Source organism: Vombatus ursinus, unplaced genomic scaffold (assembly GCF_900497805.2).
Source record: "Vombatus ursinus unplaced genomic scaffold, bare-nosed wombat genome assembly UNPS02014973.1, whole genome shotgun sequence".
NCBI classification, from domain to species: Eukaryota; Metazoa; Chordata; class Mammalia; order Diprotodontia; family Vombatidae; genus Vombatus; species Vombatus ursinus.
Genome location: NW_020954751.1, coordinates 7,784,296 through 7,811,599, shown reverse-complemented (window position 1 = coordinate 7,811,599; position 27,304 = coordinate 7,784,296). Strand labels below are relative to the sequence as shown.

Genomic DNA, 27,304 nt, shown 5'->3' with positions numbered 1-27,304 from the left:
ATAAAACCTTTTCTGATTCTTCCCCTACCTGTAGGGTCTTCCTTCTCTACCTGCTATGAATTTATTCTGTACATACTTGTAAATGATCATGTTGTGTTCCTCAACAGAGTTTCAATTTCTTAAGAGTAGGGATTGTTTCATGTTTTGCCTCTCCAACACCTATCACAATGTCTGGCATGTAGCAGGCACTTAATAAAGGCTTGTTCTTATTGATTAATTAGTTCCTGAACTATATACATAGTACCATGGTATGACCAATATTAAATTGGGGTATTTTTCAGACTACCATATAACTATAATTTTTCTTTTGCTTTTCCATTTATCTCAAATATGAAATAGAAATTATGTTCCTGTATAACCTATATCAGATTGCTTGCCATCTCAGGGAGAGGAGGATGGGATAGATTTGGGGACTCAAAATTTTAATTAAAAAATGAATGTTAATAATTGTTTTTACATGCAATTGGGCAAAAAATATTATTTAAAGAAAAAGTGTTTACATGTAAACTAACCTGTATAAAGGGGAAAAAAATTATGTTCCTATTTATCTCTGTCTTATAATCTAGCCTGTCTTTCTTCTGTTGGTAAAATTCATTCCACAACATACCAATTACCTTCAGAAAAAGCCAGGAGCTGTGTATAACCCAAGGAAAAATATTGTTTTCATTTTTAACTCTGAGGCCCAGATGTACAAGATGATCTTAGATGTAATGCACCATTATGTTTACTTAAAATGAATGAAACTAAATTATTTTAAATTGAGTGGCTCTGATTATTTCCGATGCTTTCACACCCACCCATATTTCTCTGGCATGAACCTGCCAGTAATGTAGTTGTTGTTTGAATTTTACCTCACAGGTTATTTAATATATTTAGTTTATTGATAGTGCTCTGATCTTGCTTGAAACTTACTCCTTCGTTTTACCTAGGTGTAATAGAATCACAGAATGTCAGTTAGAAGGGCTCTTGGAGGCCATCTGGTCTAACCTGTACCTGAAGGAGTCTGTTCTGCCGCGTGCCCAGAAGGCCTTTCCCTGAAGACCTTTATTAAGGCAAAGCCAGTGCCTCTGGAAGCAGCACCTTCCATTGCTGGGCAGCTCTAACTGCTTAGCTTCTTCCTTACATTGGGCCTTAATCTTCCTGTCTGCAGCTTCCACACACCCCACCCCCCCCCCCCCCCCCCCCCCCCCCTTCCCCCCGCCCCCCCCCCCCCCCCCCCCCGGCCCCGCTTCTCTTTCACATGGCAGCTCTTCATATGGACTCGAAGATGCTCATTATGTCCTTCCTAAGTCTTCTCTTCTCCAGGCTAAACGTCCCCTTTTCCTCCAACCAGTCTTCATATGGCATGATTGCCAGACCCTCCACTATCCTGGTTATCAGCCTTTGGATGATACTTTCCAACTTATAATAATAATAGCTAGAATTTCTATAGCATTGTAAGGTTTCCAGAACACATCCATTACATAAATTATCTCATTTGATCCTCAAAACAAACTTCTGAAGTAATACTATTATTATCCCCATTTTACAAATGAGGAAACTGAATTTAAGTGACTTGTCCAGGGTCACACAGCTAGCAAGTGGCTAAGGCAGGATTCAAATTCAGAAGTTCCTGACTTCAGGCCTAGTGTTCTTTCCACTGTGCCACCTAGCTTCAACTTATCAATGTTGTTTCTAAAATATGTTTCTGAAATCTAAAAGCACTTCAAATATGGTCTTGGCAGGGCATTGTTAAGCAGCCTTCCCTATCCTACACTATTCTTTTCTTTTTTTTTTTCCCCTTTCTTGGCTAGGCAGTGGGGTTAAGTGACTTGCCCAGGGTCACACAGCTAGTAAGTGTTATGTGTCAGGCTGGATTTGAACTCAGGTCCTCTTGAATCCAGGGCCGGTGCTCTATCCACTGTGCCACCTAGCTGCCTGCCCCCTGTTTTATTTTCTATTTCTTTTTTTTATTCTTTTCTTAATGTAGCCTAATATTGAATTAGCTTTTTAGGGGGCTGCCATAACTCATATGTTGATACACATTAATCTTACAATCCACCAAATGTACCAGATCTTTTTCAAGTGAAATACTATCCATCCCTATCTCCCCCATCTTGTAATATGAAGTTGATTTTTTAAAAAAATAGAAGTGTAACCTATTTATTTCATTTAAATTCTATCTTATTAGATGTGTCCCAGTGTTCTTTCCTAGCCACAGAGTTTGGCAAAACAAATTCCCCAATCAGCCATACCCAAACACATATGTCTCTTTCTGCATCCAGTGGATAATCTTGTTGAGATCTTTTTAGATCTTGGCTGTCATCTAATATGTTAGCAATACCTCTTGCTTTTCTGTGTCATATGAAAAGCTTATGAGGCCTTTATCCAAATCACTAATAAAAAAATGTTACCCAGCAGAATAACCCTTTAGGGCTTTATTGCCCATGTTTTCGTTGTAATTCTGTCTTTGAAGTATAAATTCCTGGCCCAAAAATGGCCAGGCTGACCTGTAGGGGAGCCAGAATTCTCCTGGGTCAACGACAAAAGGCTGCAGCAGGGTTGTTTCCTTACTCTCTTCCCCAACATTTTAATAACTCTTTTTTGAGGCAAACTGGCTCCACAATGGGGGCCAAGATACTTTTCTTCTATGGGCTTCACTTTCCTCATATGTAAAATAAAAGGATATGATTCCATTTTAGAATATGGAGGCAAAGGACCGGGGTTCAGATCCCTATCTGATGCTTACTAGTTATATGAACTTAGGAAAAATAAATTCCCCTTGTCTGTAAAAAAGAAAAGGTTGGATAAGATGCTTCTTAAAGTCACTTCCATTTATAAATCCCATGGCTAGACAACCTATCCTGAATATAAAACTGAATTGTTAGAACTCCTTCATGTGTCTCTAGGCTATAATATTACTTTGGATTTCTCAAAGGAGGTAATACTGCTTATAATCACTGCATAAATAAAATGTGGAATGTTTTTTCTTGTTTGACTTTCTCCAAAAATACAACTGCAGCATATGTCTCAAGTGGGCCACATGCTCTGCCTTCCCCCACCTCTCCTCTTCTGGAACCAGTGTTAACAAAATTAAACATCCTTTGATGTAGGAAGGAATAAGTAAGAGAGATGATTTCAAATCTCTGCTTTCCTGCTATGTGATCCTGAGCCAACCAACTGTGCACCATAAAGCACCTGAGGTCTGCTACTTCAAGCTCTGGGGTCAGTTCTGAGAACCCCATGGAACTTCTGGGTTTAGGCTCCAGAATAAGCCCCACTTGGTAAAGAATTGGTAAAGAATCTCCCAGATCAGGGACCATTCCCAGCCACAAGAGAATCCTGTGGCTAGAACTTAGGAAAGTTGAGAAGCAGGGGATTTTTTTTTCAGTAGTACTTTAGCTTTTTCATGATATGGCCTTTAGGAAGTACTTGAAGAGATCAACCAGAGTTGATCTTAGAGATTTCAACTCAGAGTTGAGATCCAGACTTTGTTCTGGTGTCAGACCATATTCGGTACATGCTTTTCAAGCTCCAGGGACCACCTTTAATGAAGGAAGGCATCCAGAGGAGAGTGACCTAGGTGGGGAGATGCCTGGAGATTGTATCATGTGAAGATTGATTGGATGAACTGGGGATGGTTAGGGAAGAAACACTTTGAGTGGGACATCATAGTGGGAATGATTAAATGATTAGACTTGGTCTCCTTGCTACCAGCTGGTAAAAGGAGGCGAAATGAATAAAAATTGCAAATAGGTTTCAGTTTGATTTAAAGAACAGTTGTCTAATGAAGCTATCCAAAAGTGAAATGCTTGCCTGAGGTTAGATTTCCCCATATCTGAACATCTTCAAGAGAACACCGGATGACCCAGTAGAAGAAGAGATTCTTCTGAACATATTGGTTGGACAAAAACACTTTCTGGCTGTATGACCCTGGGTGTGTCATTTAACCTCTGACTGCTTTAGTTTCCTCTCGGGATAACAATAGCACCTGCCTCACAGGGTTGTTGTGAGGATCCAATGAGATGATATTTGTAACATGCTTTGCACAGTGCCTGGCGCATAGTAGATGCTTAGTAAATGCTTGTTTCCATTCCCTTCCAACTCTGAAATTATGTTGAAGGGGTAAGGTGGAATGAGACTGGAGCTTCAGAATGGGGAAGATCAATGCTGAAAGGAGAGATAGGACAGCTTGAGAGAAAAATGTCACAGACTTCATGATTTCGCCTTGCCAGCTCTGATTACCTTGGCAGTTGCAGTTAGAGCTGGGAGGAGCAATTTGTGTGCTCTTGGCAAGGCTTGAAAGTTGTACAGCTGCTTGACTTTGAAAAATGTGTACCCTGGTTGTTTTTGTTGTTTAAGTCGTTTCAGTCATGTGTGACTCTTCGTGTCCCCGTTTGGGGTTTTCTTGGCAAAGATACTGGAGTGGTTTGCCATCTGCTCATTTTACAGAGGAGGAAACTGAGGCAAACAGGGTTAAGTGACTTGCCCAGGGTCACATAGCTGGTAAGTGTCTGAAGCCAGATTTGAACTCGGGAAGATTGAGTTTTCCTGACTCCAGGCCAGGCCCTTTAACCACTGTGCCACCTAGCTACCTTTGTTGTTACTACCCAGTAAAGCCTTTATTCTAATACATTTATCTTAACTAATCAGAGTAACTACAATACTTTCCATAGTCCTTGAAATTTTGAAATATTTATCTGTTAAAAAGAAAGAGTCCAGTATTTTGGCATTTTTTTAAATGTGTATTTAGAAAGTCATGTTAAAAAGTGTCCATCGTTGTGTTCCCAGGAGCTTCATACCTTGGGGTGGGGAGGCTACCTACCTTAACACTAATCCCAGATGTGACTATAATAATATGCCTGCAGTATTATGATTTGTAGGGCATTTGATCATAAAGGGATATGAAATGTGAAATACTGTAATAATCTGAGAAGTTGGGTGATTTAGTAACATCAGCACTTGCCTCTCTTAGATCTTTTGGGGTTCCTCAAAAGATGAAATATAAATTTTATTACACTTTCCCCTGCAGTCCATGGCCAGATTTGTTTTCTCCTAATCTACAAGCAATTAATTCAAATAGGCTTCACTGTACTTACTGAGTCAGACAGAGCCTGTCTAATAAGTAAGTTACTACAAGGGCCCAATTTTAGATGGAATAACCTCCAGTGCAATAAATGGCTCTCTTGTGGCAGGAAAGCGTTAATACACTTCACAGAATGCTTAATTTATACCAGGGAGTCACTTACTTAACTGCTAGGAGCTGGCTCATTATTTTAATTGGATTTTCCAATGTGTTGAGCAAGTCAGCAGATTTGTATTAGCCTCAAATTCAAGAGGAAAAAATGTTTCATTTTGCAGGGGGAATAAAAGCAGTGGGAAATGGAGAGAGGATATATCAGAACTGAGGCAAGATGATGAAGCTCACAGATACTGCCCTCATTTATATTGCTTTATGCATCTCTGGGTAGCTTAGTAAGGACTAGGATAGCAAATCATATGTAGGTGATGGTACATTGTGGACTGTTTCTACACGTGTTTTCAGGATTCCTAAGGTCTAAGATCTTCTCATCTCTTGCCCTCAGTGCACAGGTACAGAAACCCCATTCATTGACCAAACCCAAGGGGCCCAGTGGGTGTCTTCCCCTCAAAGGAAGCAGGAACTAAGGAAACTATTAGATCAGCTGCATTCTTCCCTGGATTGTTCCAGCTATGGAAATCCCAGGACTGTTTCTGCTTAGTTTTGGCTCCGTTGTGGCTCTTGGCTAAGTTTGTAGAAGCTGGCTTATTGAAGTCTGCAGCACTTGGCCCTTCCCCAGGACTTGGTGACACCTCATTGGTCTTTCTGCTTGCTCTCTGGCTTTATCCTCCAGCCCTGGTGCTGTCTCTCAGACCTCAACTCTAGGCTTTACTCTGACCTGTGACATATACATATACATATACGTTCTTTCTAAAAGAAAAAAAAAGACAAAAACCTCCATCCTTTCAACTTTAGCTGAAAGAATAATAGATGTTCTTTTAGAAGGTAACAAAAACAAGTAAAGCTACATAAATACCAACAAGACCTCTTTTCCCTTGGTGAAAACAATTTCAGAGGCATCCTATATTTTCTCCTCATTTCTCTCCAGATAGTTGACATTATCTAACGTGGTCCTCTTTTCCAGCTAAGGCATAGACATGGTAATAAAGTAGAAAAAAAAAAAAACACCAAGGAAGTCAATGGCATTTGGTTGGCTCTCTTTTTCAGAGGGATTGCTAAGCTACTGGCAGTAACCTTTGAAGGATCATGGAAAACTAGAGAGGTACTATAGGATTGGAGAAGGACAAATGTCTTCATTCCTTTCCCCACTACCTCCCCCCACAGATAAAAAAGGCTGGGGGTGGGATTGGTCAGGAAATACAGTCTACAAACTACAAAGACCAATGAACCTAACCTTGATTCCTGGGAAAATTCTAGAAATTATGATTAAAAGAGTGGTTAGTTTTAGATGACAAAGATAATGACCCCAAGAAAGTAGCATTGTATCACTTTATCAAGAATGTCATGCAAGAAAACTTCATTTTCTTTTCTTTTCTTTTCTTTTTTTTTTGGTTAGGAAATTTGATAGAGTTACTAAATTGGTAAATAAGGGGGATGCTGTGGATTTAGTTTACCTGCATTTTGGCGTGGTGTTTTGTCTGTCATGCTCTTCTTGTAGAAAGGAAAGAAATATTCATTAGACAATAGTGCCGTTATTTGGCATCGGAATTAGTTGAATGTCTGGACCCAATGAGTTCATTGTTAACTTGAAAGGACGTCTCTAGTGGAGTGCCCTAGGGATCTTTGCTTAGCTCTATCCTTTTTAACTTTTAAACAGGATGCAGAGACGATATGCTTATCAGATGGGCATAGAAAATAGAGATGAAAGACAATGGCACAAAGCTAGAAGAGCTAGCTACAATACAAATGATGGCTAAAATAGGATTAGAAAAGGTCTGGACAGATGTTTGTTTAGTTCCCCCCACCCCTTAGTTGGGTTGGAGGTGAGTGGGAGGAAGAAAAAATAAATGCATATTAATTCAAACTTAAATTTTAAAACATGGCACAAAAACAATCTTAACATACTAGAACAAGGGCCTGAATTTAACATTCAGTCAATATTTATTAAAGCACTTAGTGTACCAGGACTATACTTACAAAGAAAAGAAGAAACCCTGCCCCCAAGGAGCTTACATTCTAATTGTGGAACAGGCATGCAAATAAATAGGTATATACAAAGTGTAAAGTAGATGGAAGGTACCCTTGGAGAGTAAGGTCCTCTAAGGTACCCTTAGAGAGTAAGCTGGATGAACCAGGAAGGGCCACCTGTGGAAGGTGGTGTTGGAGCTGAGTCTTGAAGGAAGGGAGGCAGAGGTGAGCAGGGAGAACTTTCCAAGTAGGGTGGATAGCCTGTGCAAATATACAGATAGGGGCAATAAAGGATCATGTCTGAGGAAAAACAAGAAGTCTCTAGAGCAAGATCAGGGTCAGGAAAGCATAGTGTCGGGGCAAACAGCTGGGTAGACCAAACATAACCATAAGAGGACCTTTTTGCTTATTATATCCCATATCACTGGGGCCATCTTCAGTCATCCTGATCTATATCTTGCCACTGGACCCAGATGGCTCTGGAGAAGAAAGTGAGGTTGGTGACTGTTCACAGCCCTCCCTCACTGAAATCCAATTCACTTGCAAGTCCTGGCATTATCTTACTGATGTCATGGTCCTCTTCAAGAACAAAGGACAAACAACAACAACAACAATTCCCATATCAGATAAAAGAAATCTAGAGAAATCTCTAAAACACAGTTTAGGTATAGCCTGTGTCTAGGCTATAGACCCTAGGGTTACATCAAAGTAAATAATGGATCCCCAAATACAGCAAAAGTCAAATCAAGTCAATAAGTATTTATTAAGCACCTACCTGCCCTGTGCCAGACACTGTCCCAAAACGCTGAGGATACAAAAGAAGGACAAAAGTAGTCTTTGCTTTCAGGGAGGGAGAAACCACGTAAGCAACTTTGTATATAGAAGAATAAAGACAGGCGAAATTGGAAATGATCAATAGGGAAGGCACTAGCATTAAGGAAGACCAGGATCACCTTGTAGAAGGTAGGATTTTAGTTGGGATTTGAAGGAAGCCAAGAAAGCCAGGAGCAGCAGGTGAAGAGGGAGAAAATTATATGCATGGGGGATAGCCAGAGAAAATGCCTGGAGTCAAGAGGGGGAGTGTGTTGTATGTGGAACAGCCAGGAGGCCAGCGTCATTGGATTGCCAAGTGCATTGGGGGTAGGGAGTGGTGGCATAAGGTGTAAGGATATTGGAAGAAGGGAAAGCAAGAGGACAGGTTATGAAGGACTTTAAACACCAGAAGATTTTATATTTGATACTGGAGGTGAAAGGGCATCACGATTGTTCATTGAGTAGAGGAGGGACATGGTCAGATCTTTATTTTAGGAAGATTAGTTTGCTAACTGAGTGGAGGCTGACCTGGAGTGAGGAGAGAGACTTACATTAGGGAGACTAAGAAGCAGGCAGTTACAACACAGTGTAGGTGTGAGGTGATGATGGTCTGTACCAGGATGGGTAGCAGTGTCAAAAGAAAGAAGGGGACATATGTGAGAGATGTTACAAAGGACTTGACAGCTGATTAAATAAGGGGTAAGTGGATGGTGAGAGAAATCGAAGAGTAAAGGATTAGGCCTAGGTTGTGAACCTGGGTCTCTGGGAGGGTGTTGGTACCCTCAATAGTCATAAGGCAGTTAGGAAAGAGAGAGGTTTTGGAGGGGAAAGATAATGAGTTCAGTTCTGGACATCTTGTGTTTAAGATGTCAATGGAACATCCATTATGAGATGACTAATAGGCAGTTGGAAATGGGAGACTAGAGGTCAGCAGAGAGGTTACGTCTGGATAAATAGATCTGAGAATCATCTGCATAACAATTATAATTGAATACATAGTACATATGTACATACATAGTACAGTATGGGTTTTAGGAATAGAACAATCACCCATCACAAAAAATGCATATCGTGCAGAGGATACAGAAATAGAAAACATTCAGATAGCCCACTGCACTCAATCCACTTCAATGGAAGCCAAAGACCTTTGAGATAATCCCCAAGATAAGTAACTCCTAAGCCCAAAAATGTTCATTTTCTAGATCTCTAGTCTCAGAATATGCTCAGAAAAGGAAGGAAAAAGGCAAAAGAAAGATGCAAAAAATTTAGTAAAACTAAGTTACAAAGAAGCAAATTTAGTCTAGATGAAAGAATGAACAATTACTCACAACAATTAGAGCTATTTGGAGTTCAGATTCAACTTCAGAGCTCACATTCAGCTGTGTGACCTTGGGCAAGTCACTTAACCTTTGTTTGCCTCAGTTTCTTCAACTATAAAATGGAAATAATAGTAGCACCTATGTTTCATGGTTGTGAGGATTGAGAGAAATAATATTTGTGAAGCACTTAGTACAATGCCTGGCACATAAAAGACACTTATTAAATGTTCCCTCCCTCCCTTCCTTTCTTCCTTTTTTCATTCCTATATATGAATTATATAATTATCTTTCATATTTAAGATGGTGCTATTAATAATGTTGCTGCCAATTTGTATATATTTGGCCAAAAAGACTAATGAGCGTGTTGTATCTTTTCATTCATTGTAATCATTCAGTCGCCTGGATGTGCATTTATTCCATAACTACTGTTGGTACTGCCTATTATAGTTTTTCTCTCTCCTCATCACCACCATATGCCATTTCCATGAACTTTTAGCTTGCAAGCTTAAGAGCTTTAAAAAAAAAACTATCAACTCTTTAGCATGCAAGAAAAAAAAATATTACAATAAACCATCCTTAATGCAAATATTTCTCCAACTTAGAGAAGGAATCTCCCAGAATGAGGTTTCTGCATACAAGCAATACTGAGAATAGTGGTTTGATTCATCACAGCCTCACTTTCATAGGTAGACATTACTACATCAACAGTACCTTGAACTGTGAGGTAGGTCACAGCAGTCAAAACAAGGTATACTAGCGAATAAAAACCAGTCCATCTAAGACAGTCAGGGAGAGACTAATTCATTCAACAGACATTTTTTAATAACCTGCCATGTACGCACAGCAAACTGTCATTTCATGGACCCCTTGCATGTCCCAGAGTTTAACATTCCATTGATGCTACATACAAAATCTTAAGAATTAAAAGGACTTTAGAGATCACTTCTATCTCCAGAAATCCTTTCTACAAGCCGTCTCACTCATGGTCCTGCAGCCTCCACTGATGGGGAAGGGGAACTCCCTGCTCCCTGAGGCAAGACTTTTTTCATGGTTGACAACCCCTATTGATAGAAAATTCTTCCTTACGTTGAGCTCACCTTTGCCTCCTTGTTTATCCTTTGTCTTCACCCAGAATCAAGCATATTATATGTGTGTAATAGCCACTTAAAAAATATTTATTGAATTAAATTGCGACTTCTGCCCAGTGATATTAATTCTTCCTCCTGGAGTAGCACAGAGCAGAGAGAGGCAAGTGCGCTGCTGTTGAAAGGGTGCAGGATCTGGGCTCTCAGAACACCTGAGTTTGGACCCATGCTTTCTAATTTACTAGCCACTCTGACCTTGGGCCAGTTAGTTCCTGTGTCCTAACTTCAAATTATTCATCTGTAAAATGAGGTCAGAGCACAATGGTCCCTTGCAGCTCTAAATCTGTGGTAACGATTAGCTATTTCCCCTTCTGCACAAAAGCCCTTAAATGTTCAAAATGACCTCCACGTTATTATCTTTTATTATCTTCTTGACCTATATAATGACTCTCCATGTACTATCATAGGATTTACTCACAGGTACTAAGTAGCCAACCTGGGATTCAAACCCATGTCCTTGGAATTCTAATCTCATCTTCTTTCTCTTTGTCTCTTCCTGAAGTAATCAGCAATTCATTAAACCTCCATAAGTGCATTTCTAATGTGTTAAATGTGCTTATCTGTATTCCAAAGGATTTAAAGTATAGCCTTCTTTCAAGTAAGCACAGTAACTCTAACAAGTCAACTATAACTGTCTGAGCATCTGCTCTAATGAATTATAACGATAATTAGTAATTAGCATAGCAGGTGCTATGTTCGGATGAACAAAATAAGTCTGAAGTGCTTAAAAATAATGTGTTCACTTAAATAGGTTAAAGCTGTACTTAATTCCTTTGGTTTAATCTCCCCTATCTTCACAGAGCAAGAGTAACCTCAAGCTCACCCCGGTGGAATTTTCAGAGATTCCACTGGGCAATGCGAATTAGCAAACTTTTTTACTGTACTAGCAATGAAAACCTAATTTTTAGAGGAACATCCGGGCACTGAAACTTTACTAATGATAAAAAGTTTATATATTCTATACTTCCTATTTATTATGTCCTTCTTTTTTAAGGAAACCAAACTGCAAAAGTGGCTCTTTTAAATGTATCCAGTGAAAAGTTAATCAGTAGAGATATTTGACATCATGCAGTTTTTGATTCATTAGTAATTTCAGACTGTTAGAAATAATATTAATCTTTATCACAAAAGAAAAATAAATTGAAGCAGACTAATTGGAAAGGAAGTAATCAACAGAATTTTAGTAGCATGAATGAAAATAATTATTCAATAGATGTGAAAACTGTTATTTAAAAGATCCATTATGGATAATGCAGACTACTGTTGGAATTAAATGCAATTAGTGTATTGCCTTAGCTATGTTGTAATTAGCTATGGAGGCACTTCTGTTGCAAGCTCAGGCTTTTTTGGTAACTCTAGATTTAATTATCCAAGCTTGCTTTAGGTCAAGAACAGGATTCACTGCAAAAACAAAAACAAAAAAACCCCACAACTTTGAATAAAGAAAAATAAGAACATTTGAGGATCAAAGACTGAAAACCATGGCATCTAGCTCCCTGTCAAAGTCATTCAAAACGTATGGAATGCTGGATTCAGAGTCAGGAAAACCTAAGTACAAATCCTACCTGAGATACTATGTCAGTTAAAATTCTTGCCTCAGTTTCCTTGTCTGTAAAGTGGAGATAATTATGATGTCCACCTCCAGTGGAGGCCAAAATGAGAAGATCAAATGAGATAATATTTGTAAAGCACTTTGTAAACCTTAGAGCTATTTAAATGCTGCTGCTGATGATATAGTACTATTATTCCTGATTTACAGATATGGAGACTGAGGCTCAGAAAGTAAGGGATTTGCCTAGGGTTATACAGCTAGTAAATGTCAGAGCTAGGATTAAAACCCAGGTCTCTCCTAACTCTTAAATTGTGCATTTGGTTCCCCCACCACAATAGCACATCTCTGATCTTGTCAGTATTAATACTCCCCCTGCTGGTGCAAATTCCAACCCATTTTCACTTTCTGTAATTACTCAGTTGTGTATCTGATTCCTGGCTAATCAGGCAATCAGCAAACATTTATTAAGTACCTCCTACCAGGATAAAAAGGGGAAAATGACACAGCTTTTGTCCTCTAGGAGTTTACGCTCTATAGGGCAGGACAATATGGACATAAAAATATGTACAAAGTAATTACAAGGTAATTATTTTTGGAGGGGGGACAAAAATTCCTCTTATTCCTTCTCTGGGGTTGGAGAGGAGAGGAAATCAAAAAAGGCCTCATGTAGGAAGTAGTGTTTAAGCTTTGAAAGAAATTGGGGATTCCAAAAGATGAGGGTAAAGAGGACTGCATTACAGGCATTCAGGATAGCCTGTGCAAAATGCATAGAGATGGAATATTGTGCGTGGAAAACAGTAAGAAGGTTGATTTGATAGGCATGAACCTGAGTGTATGAAGGAGAAAAATGTATAACATACCTGATGAGGTGGATTGGAGTTAGTTTGTGAAGGGCTTTGTATTTGATCTTAGAGGTAATTGAGAACCACCAGAGATTATGGAGTAATGGGGTGACCCAGTCAGGCCTGTGATTTAGGAATCTCATTTTGGCAGCACTGTGGAGGATGAATTTGGGAAAGAGAGAAACTTGGAGCAGAGAGATCAGTTAGGAGGATGTTTGAGTGGTCCAGGCAAGAAGTATTAAGTGATGGTGGCTATCCGAGTAGCGAAAAGGGAAAAGAAGTAGTAGATGTTGTCATTGGATTTCTGGGGTGTGGTCAAGTGGGAAGTCAGGGATGCCTTCATGGTTGTTCATTGAAGTGATTGCAAGGATGCTGGTGTCCACAGCAGAAATAGGGAAGTTCAGAAAGGGAATATTTTTAGGGAAGGGAAATAATTTTTATTTAGCTCGTATTAAGTTAGAGATGCTTTCAGGACAGTCGGTTCAATTTGCCCCATAGGCAATTGATGATGCAGGAGGAGAACTTGGGAAAGACTAGGGCTGAATGTATAGATCTGAGAATCATCTGTTGAACCCATGGGAGCTGATTAGGTCTCTGAGGAAGAAGGTATATAAAAAGAAGAGACAAGGGCCCTAGACTCCTGGGGTCCATTCACAGTTAGGGGAAGGGCATGTGGACAACAATTCAACAAAGGAAACTGAATTAAAATTTAGAAGAGGTTATACTTGTGTAATCTCACTTCAATTTTAGACTTATCAAAAGAGATGATGAATGTAGAGCACTTTACAAACCTTACAGAGTTGCATAAATGTCAGCTGTTATTATTGTTTATTATCATCCTTTTTTTTTTTTTTAGTCTTTCTGTGGTCATTCACTAGTAACACAATTATGGATTCATGCCACAGTACATTATATTTCTTATCTGCCCCTAAGTATACAAATGTGGATAACCACACACACACACGTACACACACGTTATCTTCATTCTCAAAAGTTTCCATAAACACAAGATTTACTCATTCTTAATCCTACTCCCCATTTCTTCTCAGCCCAAACACATTGCTAACCTTTACTGATGATACCAGAAAGTGGCCTGGAATGTGAATTGTGTGGTCAACTTATGTTTCTGAGCAAATTGTGCCTTTATACTTCTGAACATTGCGCATTTCTATAGGCAGAACTAACTAGTGTTTCCAAATTATCTCTTAGAGGGCTCTTTTTTCTTTCTTTTTTTTTTTCCTCTTTTGACTAGGCGATGAGGTTAAGTGACTTGCCCAGGGTCACACAGCTAGTAAGTGTTAGGTGTCTGAGGCTGGATTTGAACTCGGTCCTCCTGACTCAAGGGCCATTGCTCTATCCACTGCACCACCTACCCTCCCCTGAGGGCTCTTATTATTAATGTGATTTTTAAGTTTGAAATAACATCAAGATCCCATTGAAGTATATATATTGAGAGGGATATGTAAGAAGCTCATTGGTACAGTAGATAGAGTGATGGACCTGGAGTCAGGAAGCCCTGAATTCAAATCCTGTCTCAGATACTTTTTAACTGCAACTTAGAGAAAATCAATCTTTCTGCTTCAGTTTTCTCATCTGGAAAAAAAAAAAAACAGAGATCATAAAAGCACATACTTCCCAGGGTTGTCAGAATCAAATGAGATGATATTTGTAAAGCACTTTGTAAACCCTAAGGTTATATATAAATGCTAGCTATTATTATTAGCTATGTGTCAGCTATTGTTGTCAAGTCATTTTTCAGTCATGTCCAACTCTCTGTGACTCCATTTAAGGTTTCCTTGGCAATTTCTTTCTCCAGTTCATTTTACAGATGAGGAAACTGAGGCACAACTGACTCTATTCACTCTATTCAAGGAGCCACCTAGCGACACCCCTTTTCTCTAGAAGACTAACTGAAAGTATCAGTGCCCCCCCCAAATGAAGCAAATAAAGAAAAATGAGTCATTATAGTATTGTAAATGTGTGTATATGTATGTATATGTGTATGTATCCATGTATCTATGTATGTATAAAAATTAAATGAAATTCAGGGGACCTCGGAAAGTAGGAGAATTTTGAAACTAACATTTTGAATTTTTTTTATTGAAATAATAATACAATCAGTGGTTTCATGTATAACTTTTATTTTCTGTTTTGTGCATATGGAAACATTTTTTTTCAAAGTTCAGAAAAGCAAAAAAATACAAATTTAAATTTAAAAGATTATTTAGGAGAGAAAACAGCTTGAATTATTGAGCCCCTAAAAGAACCTTCTCTCAGATCCTAAGCTTCTGTTTTCTTCCCTTAGAGGTACACCAGTTATTTTTTTTTTCCTTTCATAATTTTGGCACCTAAGACTGTAGGTAGACTTGCATAGTCCCACTATTTCTTTTTCTTGGAATGTTTGCCAGCTCTATTTAGAAAGTCTTTGCATATATCAATTAAGTGAATCTCTCCTTCCTTCTAACTTCCAGTAATTAACTGGTCCTAGTTTTGGTCCTAATTTCTTACCAACACAGATGAAATCTCTTCTTTTTCCTACTACCCTTTATGGACTTGAAGTTGGTAATCAGGGTTTCCTTTAGTTTTTCCTTCATCCTAGTATTCCTACAGCATATAATATAGGAGCCTTCAATAAATGGCAGGCATTCAATAAATGTTTGAATATAAAGAAGTTCATTATAGCTTTCAAGCTGTTACATAATTTTGGCAAGTATCTGGCCAGGCTCAGGTTCTCTGTTTGCATTTTTCATCAGACCCAAAGGTTGAGAACCCTTTTGTAAAAAGTTGTCAGGTTTAGTCAGTTTTATGGAGAATGTGTTAATTTTTATAGACCAGTTCCTCCTTCCTGTGGCAGGTATCAAAGCTTGAAGCAATTGACGTTCTGTGGCCTGGAAAGAGGCAAATAAATGTCCAAATAAATGAACCTCAGGAGCCTGCAGCCATTGAAAAGTCTTATTTAAGTTTGGGCTGTCATTAATTGGAAGGAACTTGGCCAGGGAAGAGTTTATAAAGTAGCAAACAACAGAGATCCGTGCTCTCAGCGCTGCCATTCAGCAATCTGGGAAGTCTAGAGAAAAAGCATTTAATATATTTGGGACTCAGTTTCTCTGAAAGTCAAAACAGTTAGATAAGAGGCAGTATTCATTAGGGAATTAAATCAAGATGAAAATGATTAGGATCAAAATGTATGTTGTTAATTTAAAGTATCAATGAAGGATTATTCAGTCAATAAGCATTTATTAACATTTGCCTTGTGCCAGGCTCTCTGATAGATTTTAGGGGCTTAGAGACAACAATAAAACAAATCTCTGCCCTCAGAAAGCATGCATTCTATTTGACTAGACAGCATGTACATAACGTAGGTGTATACAAAATAAAAACAAGGTAATTTGAAAACAAAGGCGTTTGGGGAAGGGGGTGAATCCAGAGTTTATGTGAAAGATAGAGCCTGAACTGAATTTTGAAGGCAACAAGGGATTTTGAGAGGTTTAGACTAGGTGGAGTACTTTCCAGGCATGGGGAAAGGCAAGGACATTGAAGTAGAGGTTTGTTAGAAGGAACATTAAGATGGATCCATAATTGTAACCCTGCTTGTTATTTTTCTAGGTTCTTAGTGAAATATGCTTGGCCTTCTTGGCAGCACTGTTCTTTGAAAATTTTCCCCAAGAATATGATTCCCAAAGAGATGAATGAGTGAATTAAAACACATTTATTAAAACCAACACTATGCCACACCCTATGCTAAACGCTAGGGATACAAACACAAATAAGTAAAACAGCCTCTCCCCTCAAGGAGCTTTCAATCTAATAGGAGAAAACTGCACATAAAAAGGGAGTTAAAAGGAGGAACAGTTATGGTGTAGGTAGGCAGCATGGTTTAGAAATAATGTCCCAGGCAAGAAAAGGCAAAAGCTCCTCTATCATAGCCTACAGGGAAAGAACCCAGGTTCCAGTGGGAAGTAGGTGAGGAGGAGGACGAGAATATAGACTGCAAGGTTTGGAAATGTTTGGGATGTGATCATAAAGAGAGAGAGCCACCCTCCCCCACCCCCTCCCCCCCGTATAGGCACTTATCTCCCATGATTTTTCATACTCCTGAAGAGGGATGGAGAGTGTAAAGAATGATTATTTTCCCCCATTATCCATGGTCTAGTAACCAGAGGTCCTTTTGGTCCACTCTCTGCTATCCTGGAATAGACTTTGTTGGCTAAAAGTGGGACCCTCCAATATTAAATCATATACCAGGCAATTAGTAAACGTTAAATTGTATTATTCTCTACTCCTTTAAAAATAAATACAGTATGTGTGAGTAAGCAGTGTGCTTCACAACCTTGTTAATAGCCCTCAAAATTTATTGCCTCACATTCACAGAATGTGATGCTTAAATGAAGTTTATTCTGTGGTTGCCATAAATTCTAGGAGTTGTCAACATGAGGCAATCATGAAAATAAAATAGTTGTGTTCCCAACCCACCCTAACTTAGGACTGCCTTTCCCCTTTATTTCTCCACATTTTTTTCAAAGTCAGCTCCTTCCCTCATCCTTCCTTTCTTAGCCATAGTTCCTTTGCTTTTCTTTTTGCCTGAAATAAAGAGAAAGGCTTTCTGCCGCGAGGGATGGGCATAGGAGGTCATTGTGGGACCAGTCCTGCTGCTTCTACGGGTAAATGGGGTGTTCTGTAACTAGTCCAATTTCCTGAGAGCCCTGGGGAAGCCAGCCAAGGACCAGGCATGACCTCCAGAAAGACTTTTTTTTATTTGTTTGTTTTGTTTTTAATTTCAGACTCTTCCCCTTAAAATTTATTCTAGGACAGACAGCATTCAAAAGTCTGACTAGGAGATAGATGGTCTTTGAGAGTTGCTGGGATTGGAAAGTTTGTTTTTCTGGGGGCCAGCCTCATGGTGTCACTCAGAACTTAGCAAGGCTGGTCTTCAGACAACAGACATGCAGCCTATATGCAGGCCCATATCCAAAGCCTTTCCAGCACCATTGGTGTAGGAATTAACATTGGCAGAAGCTTCAAGTCACCACTTAACTCACATTATTTCCTGGGCTCATAAACTATGTTGTAGAACAACTGCTGATCTCTGTTAATAGAAGTTTTTCTATTGGGATCCCTCTACACTGATGAAATCACAAATCCCAGACCCTCTTCCCTCAAGATACACAGACTTTTGAATATTCCCTGAAGGATTAAGTGTGTTTGTGTATGTGTGTATATTTACCTCAATAAAAAGTTATAACTTGGTAAATTAATAATGTAGAACTCACTATAATGTGCATTATTTTTGTATCTACCTGGGGAGAGTGATTTCACATACATTAACATACACTACATTTTTGTTGTATTGGGTACATAGATATATAAATATGAGATATAGGTACATATATATATATTTTGTTGTTGTTATTCAGTTGTTTTCAGTCATGTCCAATTCTTTGTGATCTTATTTGGGGTTTTCTTGGCAAAGATAATAGAGTGGATTGACATTTCCAGCTCATTTTACAGATGAAAAAACTGAGGCAAACAGGGTTAAGTGGCTTGCCCAGGGTCACACAGCTAGAAAGCGTCTGAGGCTGGATTTGAATTCAGGAAGATGAGTCTTCCTGACGCCAGGCCTGGCACACTATGCACTGCACCACAGTCCATATAATAATCATGCATATTCTAGTGAATTCTGCATTATATTGCCAGATAATAAGTATCATTAAGGCAACTCCTTTGTGCTTGTGTTAAGAACCAAAAAAAAAAAAAAAAACCCTTGTAAAATATTTAAGCACTTCAAAAGATCTGTGATTTTACCTTCAACACAATTTGTACCCTGTCTATAACTTCATAAGTTGTCATTGCAAATATATACATATACATAAACATGCATATCTGTATAATCACCTAGTGGCCAAACATTTCCATGATTAGTTAAGCCTGACGTTGAAGAAAAAATGTTGCCAGGCCCTTACACAAAGACTTCCACACTTTATAGAATCCATTGGAGTTTGCACTTTGCTAGCATCACCGTCTAGAACTCAATGTCAATTCTATGCACATTTCAAAAAAAATAATTTTATGGAATGCAGGTTTTTATCTTGTGGATCATGTGTAGTGCAGATTGAGTTACTGAACTGGAAATTGGCCCAGGGAACACTGTTACTTTTTTCTCTTTTCTTTTTTCTTTCTTGAACGTTTATTCATTCATACACCAACTAATATTGTTCCTCTTTGTTTCCTACATTGTATATTGGTTAGAAGTGCCAGCTCATTCTTCTTCCCTCTAAGATGTGTTTCCACATGTTTGTGTAAATGGAGATCTAGTCCTTTATCTTTTTATTATATTGACTTGTAATTTGAAGGCAATCAGCTTTAAATACCTATGTATATGATTTAAATAGCTGTCATCTAACAATTAAGGATAGGGGAACACCAAAAAATCCCAGTCCTTCGGGGAGAGAGTGGTTTCATTATTAAAATATACTGCTTTTCCACTGTATTTCTTCAGAAGGGCTTGATTTTAATGTAGCAGATTTAAATTTTTTTTCTACAATTTTCATCTGCTCTTTCATCTTTTTCAATCCACATAATGTTCTGGTTTAATTCTTACTGACTTGGAATCAAAAGACCTTGAGAAATCCTGGCCCCAACAATTTCCAGTGGCAGCATGACTAACCTAGCTCTGTGACAGTTGGCAGGTCATTACTTCTCTCTCAAATTCTAGTGCCCTCATCTGTGAAGTACAGATAGTACTGGGCATCTCTCAGTGCTCTAAGCAACTCTCTAAGACTATCAGTTTCAGAAAAGAAGCCAATCTGGATTAGGAGAGGGATGTCCTATATCAGTGAAATCACAGGTATACTCTATCCCTTTTATTATTATTAAATTTACCTATAGCAGTAAACAGGACATTTCCCTGCTGTTGTGGGCCATGAGATAATCAAGAACTTTCCCTGTGGCTTGTATCTCTTTATCCTGTGTATAATCTGAGACAGCTGACCACATTGCCACTAGAGGGAGTAATTATTTTGGCTGCTTCCTTATTGGTTTGATCACAATGGGATTTTTTTCCCCCTTCCCAGCTAGACTCACCTTTTGTATATAGCCACCTTAGAGTTTTTAGTCCTGGGATGTATCCTGAAAATGTACTTTTGTGAAATCATGAGGAAAGGTGTCTGGAAAATACATTGTTCTCCTGCTACAAAGCTACTACTTCAGAATGTCCTAAACTTGAAACTCAAAGAATAGTAGAGCTGGAAACTTAGAATGTCTGAACATAGGATATTAGAGCTAGGGGAGGAAAAATACATAAACCTTAGAATATACTGTTAAAACTAGAAGGAACTTTAGAGAATGTTAAAACACAGAAAGGACCTTGGAATACGTAATGCTACAAAGGGAAGGGACTGTTGATATTCTACAGCTGGAGCTGGAAGGGGCCACAGAACAGAGAATCTTAGAAATGGAAGGGGCCTTAGAGCAAACAATGTTAGAGCTACAAAGCACTTTAAAATAGAGGATTGGGAACATAAACTGTTTGTGTCTTTGGAGATCATCTTAGGCCTTCTCTCTGGTTTTACAGATTATATCATCCGCTGACTAATGAGCAGTTCCAGCCACAAATACAGTGGCTGATGTGACCGTTACTGTACTTCTAAAATTAAGTTAAAGAAATACAATCACATATTTAAAAAGTAAAATGAAATAGACTAACATGGCACTCTCATTCTTTTCCCTTACAGCTCCAAGGTCTAAGCCACAATGTGATCTTCACCTTGGATTCCTTGTTAAAGGGAGATTTGAAAGGAGTCAAAGGAGTAAGTGGTCAACAATGAGATTTAACTTTTCTTTAAATCTTTCCTCTTCTAAGCTACCTATTACAGTTGAGAGAAATTATTCTAGTCACTCAGGTTCAAAATTTTGGGATCATCCTCAACTTCTTTGTCACTCATCCCAGACTTCTCCATCACTCATTCCACATATAAGATCAGTTGCCAAATCTTGTGATTTCTTTATCTAAAATATCTTTTAAATACATTCCCTTCTCTCCACTTACAGGGCTACCACCCTACTTCAACTTCTTTATCACCTCTTGCCTATATTATTGTGTTAGTTTTCTAATTGGGCTGTGTTCATTAAGTCTCTCTCCAATCCATTCCATATTGCTGAAAGTAATTTCCCTAAAGTATTGGCCTGACCCTGTCCCACACCCCGCCTTGCCCAATATACTTCTGTGTCTCTTACCTGTGGCAGGGAGGGTTGTGTGACCAGATCAGGCTAACACTTTGGGGAAGTCACTTTTAGCTCAAAGAGCAAAGATGAAGTCACCTCTTGGGTTTTTCAAGCTCTTTCCTATCTGAACTCTTTCCTAACTTCCCATTCCTCTTACACTTTCCTCTGGTCCATGCACTCTATGATCTGGGTCTTTGCATGTCCCCCTGCCTGGGATGCTTTCCCTCTCAGTCTTCGGCTCTCAGCTTCCCTGGCTTTCCAGACCTGACTCAGATCCCCAGTCATGTCATCTCTGTGTGTTTATCCTTCCTCCCTGAGACGCTTTCCCCAATGCTTGCTTTCCCCTTTTACCTTGCCTTCCATTTATGCTGTATCTATCTTGTATGTTCCTGGATATTTGCATGTTGTCCTCCCCAGTAGAATGTGAACCCCTCCAGGGCCGGGACTTATTTTTTTCCTTTTTTTGGTGTCCCCAAGTGCAAGTACGGTGTCAGGCACAGAGTTATCACTCAGCTGCTTGTTAATTGATTTTTAAAAGTACACAGTTTCAGTTATATAACTCCTGAAGGAATTTATTTTTGAAGGCAGTGAAAATTAATCATGTAAAAAGTCCAGTAGCAGTGACGATTTGAAAAGTTAGTTGACAATAAAGGAGAGGAAAAGCTTGGCAGTTAGGGGCTTCAATGAGAATTGCAGAAAGGAGTATGAGTCTTGAACTAAGAGTCAGTAGACAGTTCACTATGAGTTTTATGACCTTTCTAAGCCTCAGTTTCTCTATCTGTCAAATAGATCTAGTGATATTTATTTAACCCTGTCTTTCTCATGGGGGCTATTTTAAAGATCAGATGAAGGTCATCTCCTTGCTGCATGTATGTTTGAAAAGCATTAACTGCTAATATGTGTGTATGTGTATATATGTAAAATATTAGAACAGCTTTAGAACCCCTGCCTCAAAATTATACATTTATCCTGAGCCAAAGGTGACTGTAATTCCAAGTATATTTTCTCTTTCCTAAGGACCTTAAAAAGCCGTTTGACAAAGCTTGGAAAGATTATGAGACCAAATTGTAAGTATCTTTCACGTGGGCATCATTTTTATAAGGAGAAAGTAATTAGAAGTAGCAAACAACTTTAGATTTTGACTACTTTTTCTTGTTCAATACATGCCAATACTATAAAAATATTTATTCTGTTTCAGGTCAACTTGAGAAACCTGGCAAAGTCTCATGCTATTTATATTTCATTGAGTACATAACTGCTATCATTCTTTAAGATTCTTTCTGCTAATAGGTTGACATTTATGGACTGTCTAACTATTGTTATCTTACTATGGCTATATGATACTTATCACAGCTTCTGTTAAGTTACCAGAAAAAGTAATTTTGGTGATTACTTTGGTGTGAACATGTACACCTGTGGCATTTCACTTGGCAGGGAGCAAGTTTACGTACTGTATACACACAGTCTAGACAATGCAGGTACATCTGATAAACACTCATTAGATACCAGAGATACTAGATAGACCCAGGCCTTTTGGAGATCCAGGGTAAAAATCTTAGGATGGCTGCTAATCCTGGCTATAAATTTAGACAACTGCTAAGATATTAGGATAAAAATGTTTGTGTAGGCAGCAATAATAGCAGCATTAAAACAGATGCAAAAAAAAAAATCAAGAAAAGTTAAGAATTAAAACATTTTTGAGCTATTTTCATCGTTGTTTATGTAATAAGCTTTATCTTTGTACTTGTTTTAGGAATATTTTTGTGTTTTAATGGTTGCATTTCTAAAGCAACTAGCAAAAGATTCTTGCAACATTTCTAGATTTGCAAATTAGTACAGTGAGTCAGAAATAGTACTGTGTGAGATTTATTTTGATTGATCAGTAACTACTTGTTCCATTATTCTGGTTGCTAAAGAAATGGGATGGAAAGGGAAAATAAGTTGAGGGAAAGATAAGGTGAACCACAAAACACCTTTTATTTCACTTCTTGTTGAAATTCTTTCCAAAATGTCTGAGTCTGCTTCCTTAGTTATGGTATCATGTGTAATGAACATAATCATGTCTTTGATGGTTGAGGATCTTATACTTCCAGGTTATCATTGTGAAATATCAGTGCTCATTACCTATAGTGGAAGACAGAACAGATAGGGATTAAGCATGTATTGACCGGAGGCTATTTCTTGATGGTTGATTTTTTTAAAACTACAGTCTTGCTTTACATTTTCTGCATATTTGCCCTTTAAGAGTTTCTTGCAAAGGGGAAAAAAGTGTGGTTAATTCAGGGCTTCTAATTAAATCATGATTTCACAGTACATTTTTAATAACATAGCTTCTTATTGATAAAGTTTATCTTCCTAAATAGAATCCAAGTTTTGGAGAAAAATATACTAAAGATGAGTTTGGGGACAGTGTCAGATAGTGGAAAGTGCAAAGGATCAGGACTCAGAAGACCTTGGTTCTACTTTATACAAACACATTAAGACAAACAACTTTCAAAGACTTCAGAACTCTGATCAATGAAATGACCAACCATGATTGCAGAAGACTCTGTGCTGCCCACCCCCTGACAGTGATGATGGATTTAAGATGCTGAATAAGACACAACATTTTTAGACATGCACAATGTGGAAACTACTTTTGCTTAACTATCCCCATTTATTAAAAGGGTTTTTGTGTTTTCTTTAAATTGGGGATAGGGTGGGAGAAAAAAATAGATGCTTGTTAATTAATCTTGGCTTTACCATTAGAAGAGGTCCTCCTATTCTATTTTTGTGGTTCAGTTTCCTCATTTTCAATATGGGGTCTAATGCTACCTTTCCAATCTCATATGGTTGTTTTAAGGAATATGAGAAAGCACGTGAAACCCTTTTTAAGAATATAAATATAAAAAATATTGTCTAAATATAAGATTATTTCTGATTGATTGGGTGAGTGAATGGTTCTTGTCTGATTAGGTATTGCCTCAGAGCAATAGTATGGATGTTACCCAGTTACAAAAATGAAAGTGTATACCATATACCTAGGTAATAGTCTCCTTTCATTCCTGCTATTCATACCAATGGAATAAGGCCCTAGGATGATTAATTATTTTTGTATTAATGTTGCTGCTGTTCCAAGAGCCAGCCTGTTACAATGGATTTTGGAGTCGGAGAATCTGAGTTCAAATACTGGCACTGCCACTTTTTTAGTTGTTTTCAGTGACGTCTAACTCTTCATCACCCCATTTGGAGTTTTCTTGGCAATGGTACTAGAGTTGTTTGCCATTTCCTTCTCCAGTTCATTTTACAGATGAGAAAACTGAGGCAAACAGGGTTAAGTGACTTGCCCAGAGTCACATAGCTAGTGTCAGAGGTCAGATTTGAACTCAGGTCTTCCTAACTCCAGGCCTGGTGCTGTATCCCCTGCACCACCTAGCTGCTTTCTTATACTGCCCTTTACTAGTTGCCCCTTTTACTGCCTGTAACCTTGGTGAAATTATTTTATCTCTCTGGGCTTCATTTTGCTCAGATGTCAAATGGAGGAGATGAGATGAGGGAAGGAAATAGGGCTAGATGATCTGTAAGATCTCTCTATTCATAAGGATAATCCCAGTTAAGGAGATTTTTGTGTGAGGCATTTTTGTATGATCCCAGGAACAATTATGACTTCTAAAGAAAATTTAGTCCATCACATTTAAAGGGGAGAAAACTGGGACCCAGAACTTGATTCACCCAGAGTCACACAGTAACAGGGCCAGGAAAAATATCAATTCAGATTTCTCCCGTGCTTTCAGGTTTACTAAGTGCTTTTCTTAACTCAATGAGGTGAGAGATTCAAATATTCTTATACTTATTTTACAAATGTAGAATGTGAGGAGTCAAAAATATTAAGCAACCTGACCAGTTTTACATAAAATCAGGAAGATCTGGGTTTGAGTCTCACCCATCACCTTCTTAGTTGTGCTAATCTGGATAGGTCATTTAATCTCTATGAACCTCAGTTTTCTCATCTGTAAAATACTGATAATAATATCTGTAATACTTATTAATGAACTAAATAACATCATGAGTTAAAGTGTTTTTACAAACTTTACATATTGACGTAATATCAACATCAATATCTTGAAATAGCAACAACAATAATAGCTAACATTTATGTGGTGCCTACTCTATGCCAGGCACTATGTTAAGTACTTTAAAAATATTTTATCATTTGATTCTCACAACAACCTTGGGAGGAAAAGGCTATTACTATTCCCACTTTACAGGAAACTGAGGCAAACCAGAGTTAAATACATTGCCTAGGGTCACACAGCTAATAAGGGTCTAAGGCAGGATTTTAACTCAAATCTTCTTTTCTTCAGGCCTAGTGATCCATCCACTGAGCCACATAGCTGCCCCCAAATTGTACATTGGTATATTTACTACCAAAATACAATTCAAGAGCTTTTTCTTATTTAAACATTAGATTGTAAGCTCCTTGAGGACCTGACTCATAGTAAGTGCTTTCTACATGTTTGTTGATTGATTATTTGATAAACAATACAGAACTAAACTGGATCTTAATAATAAATAGAAAATTAGAAGGGGAAAAGCACCCAAAATATGAGAAAATTTGATATGGAATATTTTCCCCCTCAGGAACACCTTAACTTTTGGTCCTTCAAAGTCTCATTTATCTACCTGACATGACATAAAATACTGTTAAATTCAGATCTAAATTAATAACCCCATAAGATAAGTGCAGAGGAAAAGAAAAAAACAAACAAAAAAAACACCAATTAGTAGAGCCACACAGTAGACAACTCTTCAGGAAAGATCAGAGAAAGTTTCATGGAGAAGTTGACATTGGATAAGTTGACCAGTAGAGGGTTTTATTGTTGTTGTGGTGGTTGTTTTTTAACTGTCACATTTTTATAGTGTTTTTAAATTTACAGAGCCCTTTCCATACAGAATTGTTCTGATTATGAGGAAGTTAGAATTGGAAGAACCTTGCAGATCATTCAGTCTAATCCTTTCTATTGATGGCAGTGGCAGAAATCAAACCCAGGTCCTTTGACTGAGCTTATTTTATTTATTGGTCATTATTTTTTCCACTTAATCATGCTGCCTCTTCCATGTCTTATCTTCACAACTAGGTTGTAAATTCATCAAGAATACTCATTAGTCTTTCTGTTTCCCATAAAATTTAGTACTTTGCACACAGGAGGTGATTAATACTTATCTACTGAATTGAGTTGAGATGGACAATGAATGTTGAGTTGGCTCAGCTCAGCTCTTATGAAATTATATTCAGTGGCTTTTTAAGTGAAAGGTATTAGTGATGTTCTTTTAAAGTCTGTGGTCTCATCTACTATAATTTAATTACAGTACAAAAATTGAAAAAGAAAAAAGAGAACATGCAAAACAGCATGGGATGATCCGCACAGAGATAACAGGAGCAGAAATAGCAGAAGAAATGGAGAAAGAAAGGCGCCTATTTCAGCTCCAGATGTGTGAAGTAAGAAAAGATTTTCTAAAAAATAATTTGCCTAGAATTTTAATTGGTATCTTTTTCCTTGCTTCTAATCAGCAGGTTATGGTTTGGTTAAAAAAATGAAGGGTATGTTCAATTACTAAATAAAAGGATTATGCTGTGAATATTGTACTCCCTTTTTTTTTTCCAGTTAGAGCTTATAGGGATTTTGAAGGTAGTCTAGTCTAACCCTATCATTTTACTGATAAAGAAACTGAGGCTTCGAGAAGGGAGGTAATTCACCCAGGGTCACACGGATAATAAATACCAAAGCTAGGATTCTGATTCCTATAGTTAGGGTATGATGCTGACTGTCCGCCACAAACAATTATGAAATTAGTGTGGAATAGTTATACAGTGTGTTGCGCTCATATCTGAGCTCAGCTAATAGCTACCTGTATGACTTTAGGCAAGTCATGTGGCCCCTGAGTCTAAGTTTCCTTATTTGTGAAATGAGCAGGTCAGACTAAATGATCCTTAAGGGTCCTTTTAACTTCAAATCCTGTGAGTCAGCATGCTCTGGAGTTCTGTTATAATCAGGCACAGAGGTCAAAGAAGGAATGTCACGGAATTCTTTTTCTCAGTCCTCAGGTTGAAGTCGGTCAGAATATCTTTAGAATGCTTAAAAATAAAAGCAAAAAGAGGAGTTAATTGGATGAGAACCTGAATGCTGCTTGTTAAGCTGCTGGATGATTGTGGGAACAGTCTGGGATGGGGTTGGGCACTGTGTGTGTGTGTGTGTGTGTGTGTGTGTGTGTGTGTGTGTGTGTGT

The 27,304-nt window shown here is 38.2% G+C and overlaps 1 protein-coding gene across 3 annotated transcripts in view; it reads left to right on the top strand.

Moving 5' to 3' along the window:
* The window catches only part of ASAP1 (ArfGAP with SH3 domain, ankyrin repeat and PH domain 1), a 482,413-nt gene that overhangs the window by 315,296 nt on the left and 139,813 nt on the right, over positions 1–27,304 (top strand). For all 3 annotated transcript variants that reach the window (XM_027845500.1, XM_027845502.1, XM_027845501.1), the window contains 3 exons: positions 20,549–20,623; positions 22,056–22,105; positions 26,388–26,517. In XM_027845500.1, the coding sequence (XP_027701301.1) occupies positions 20,549–20,623; positions 22,056–22,105; positions 26,388–26,517 (255 nt within the window). The remainder of the gene's footprint in view (positions 1–20,548; positions 20,624–22,055; positions 22,106–26,387; positions 26,518–27,304) is intronic.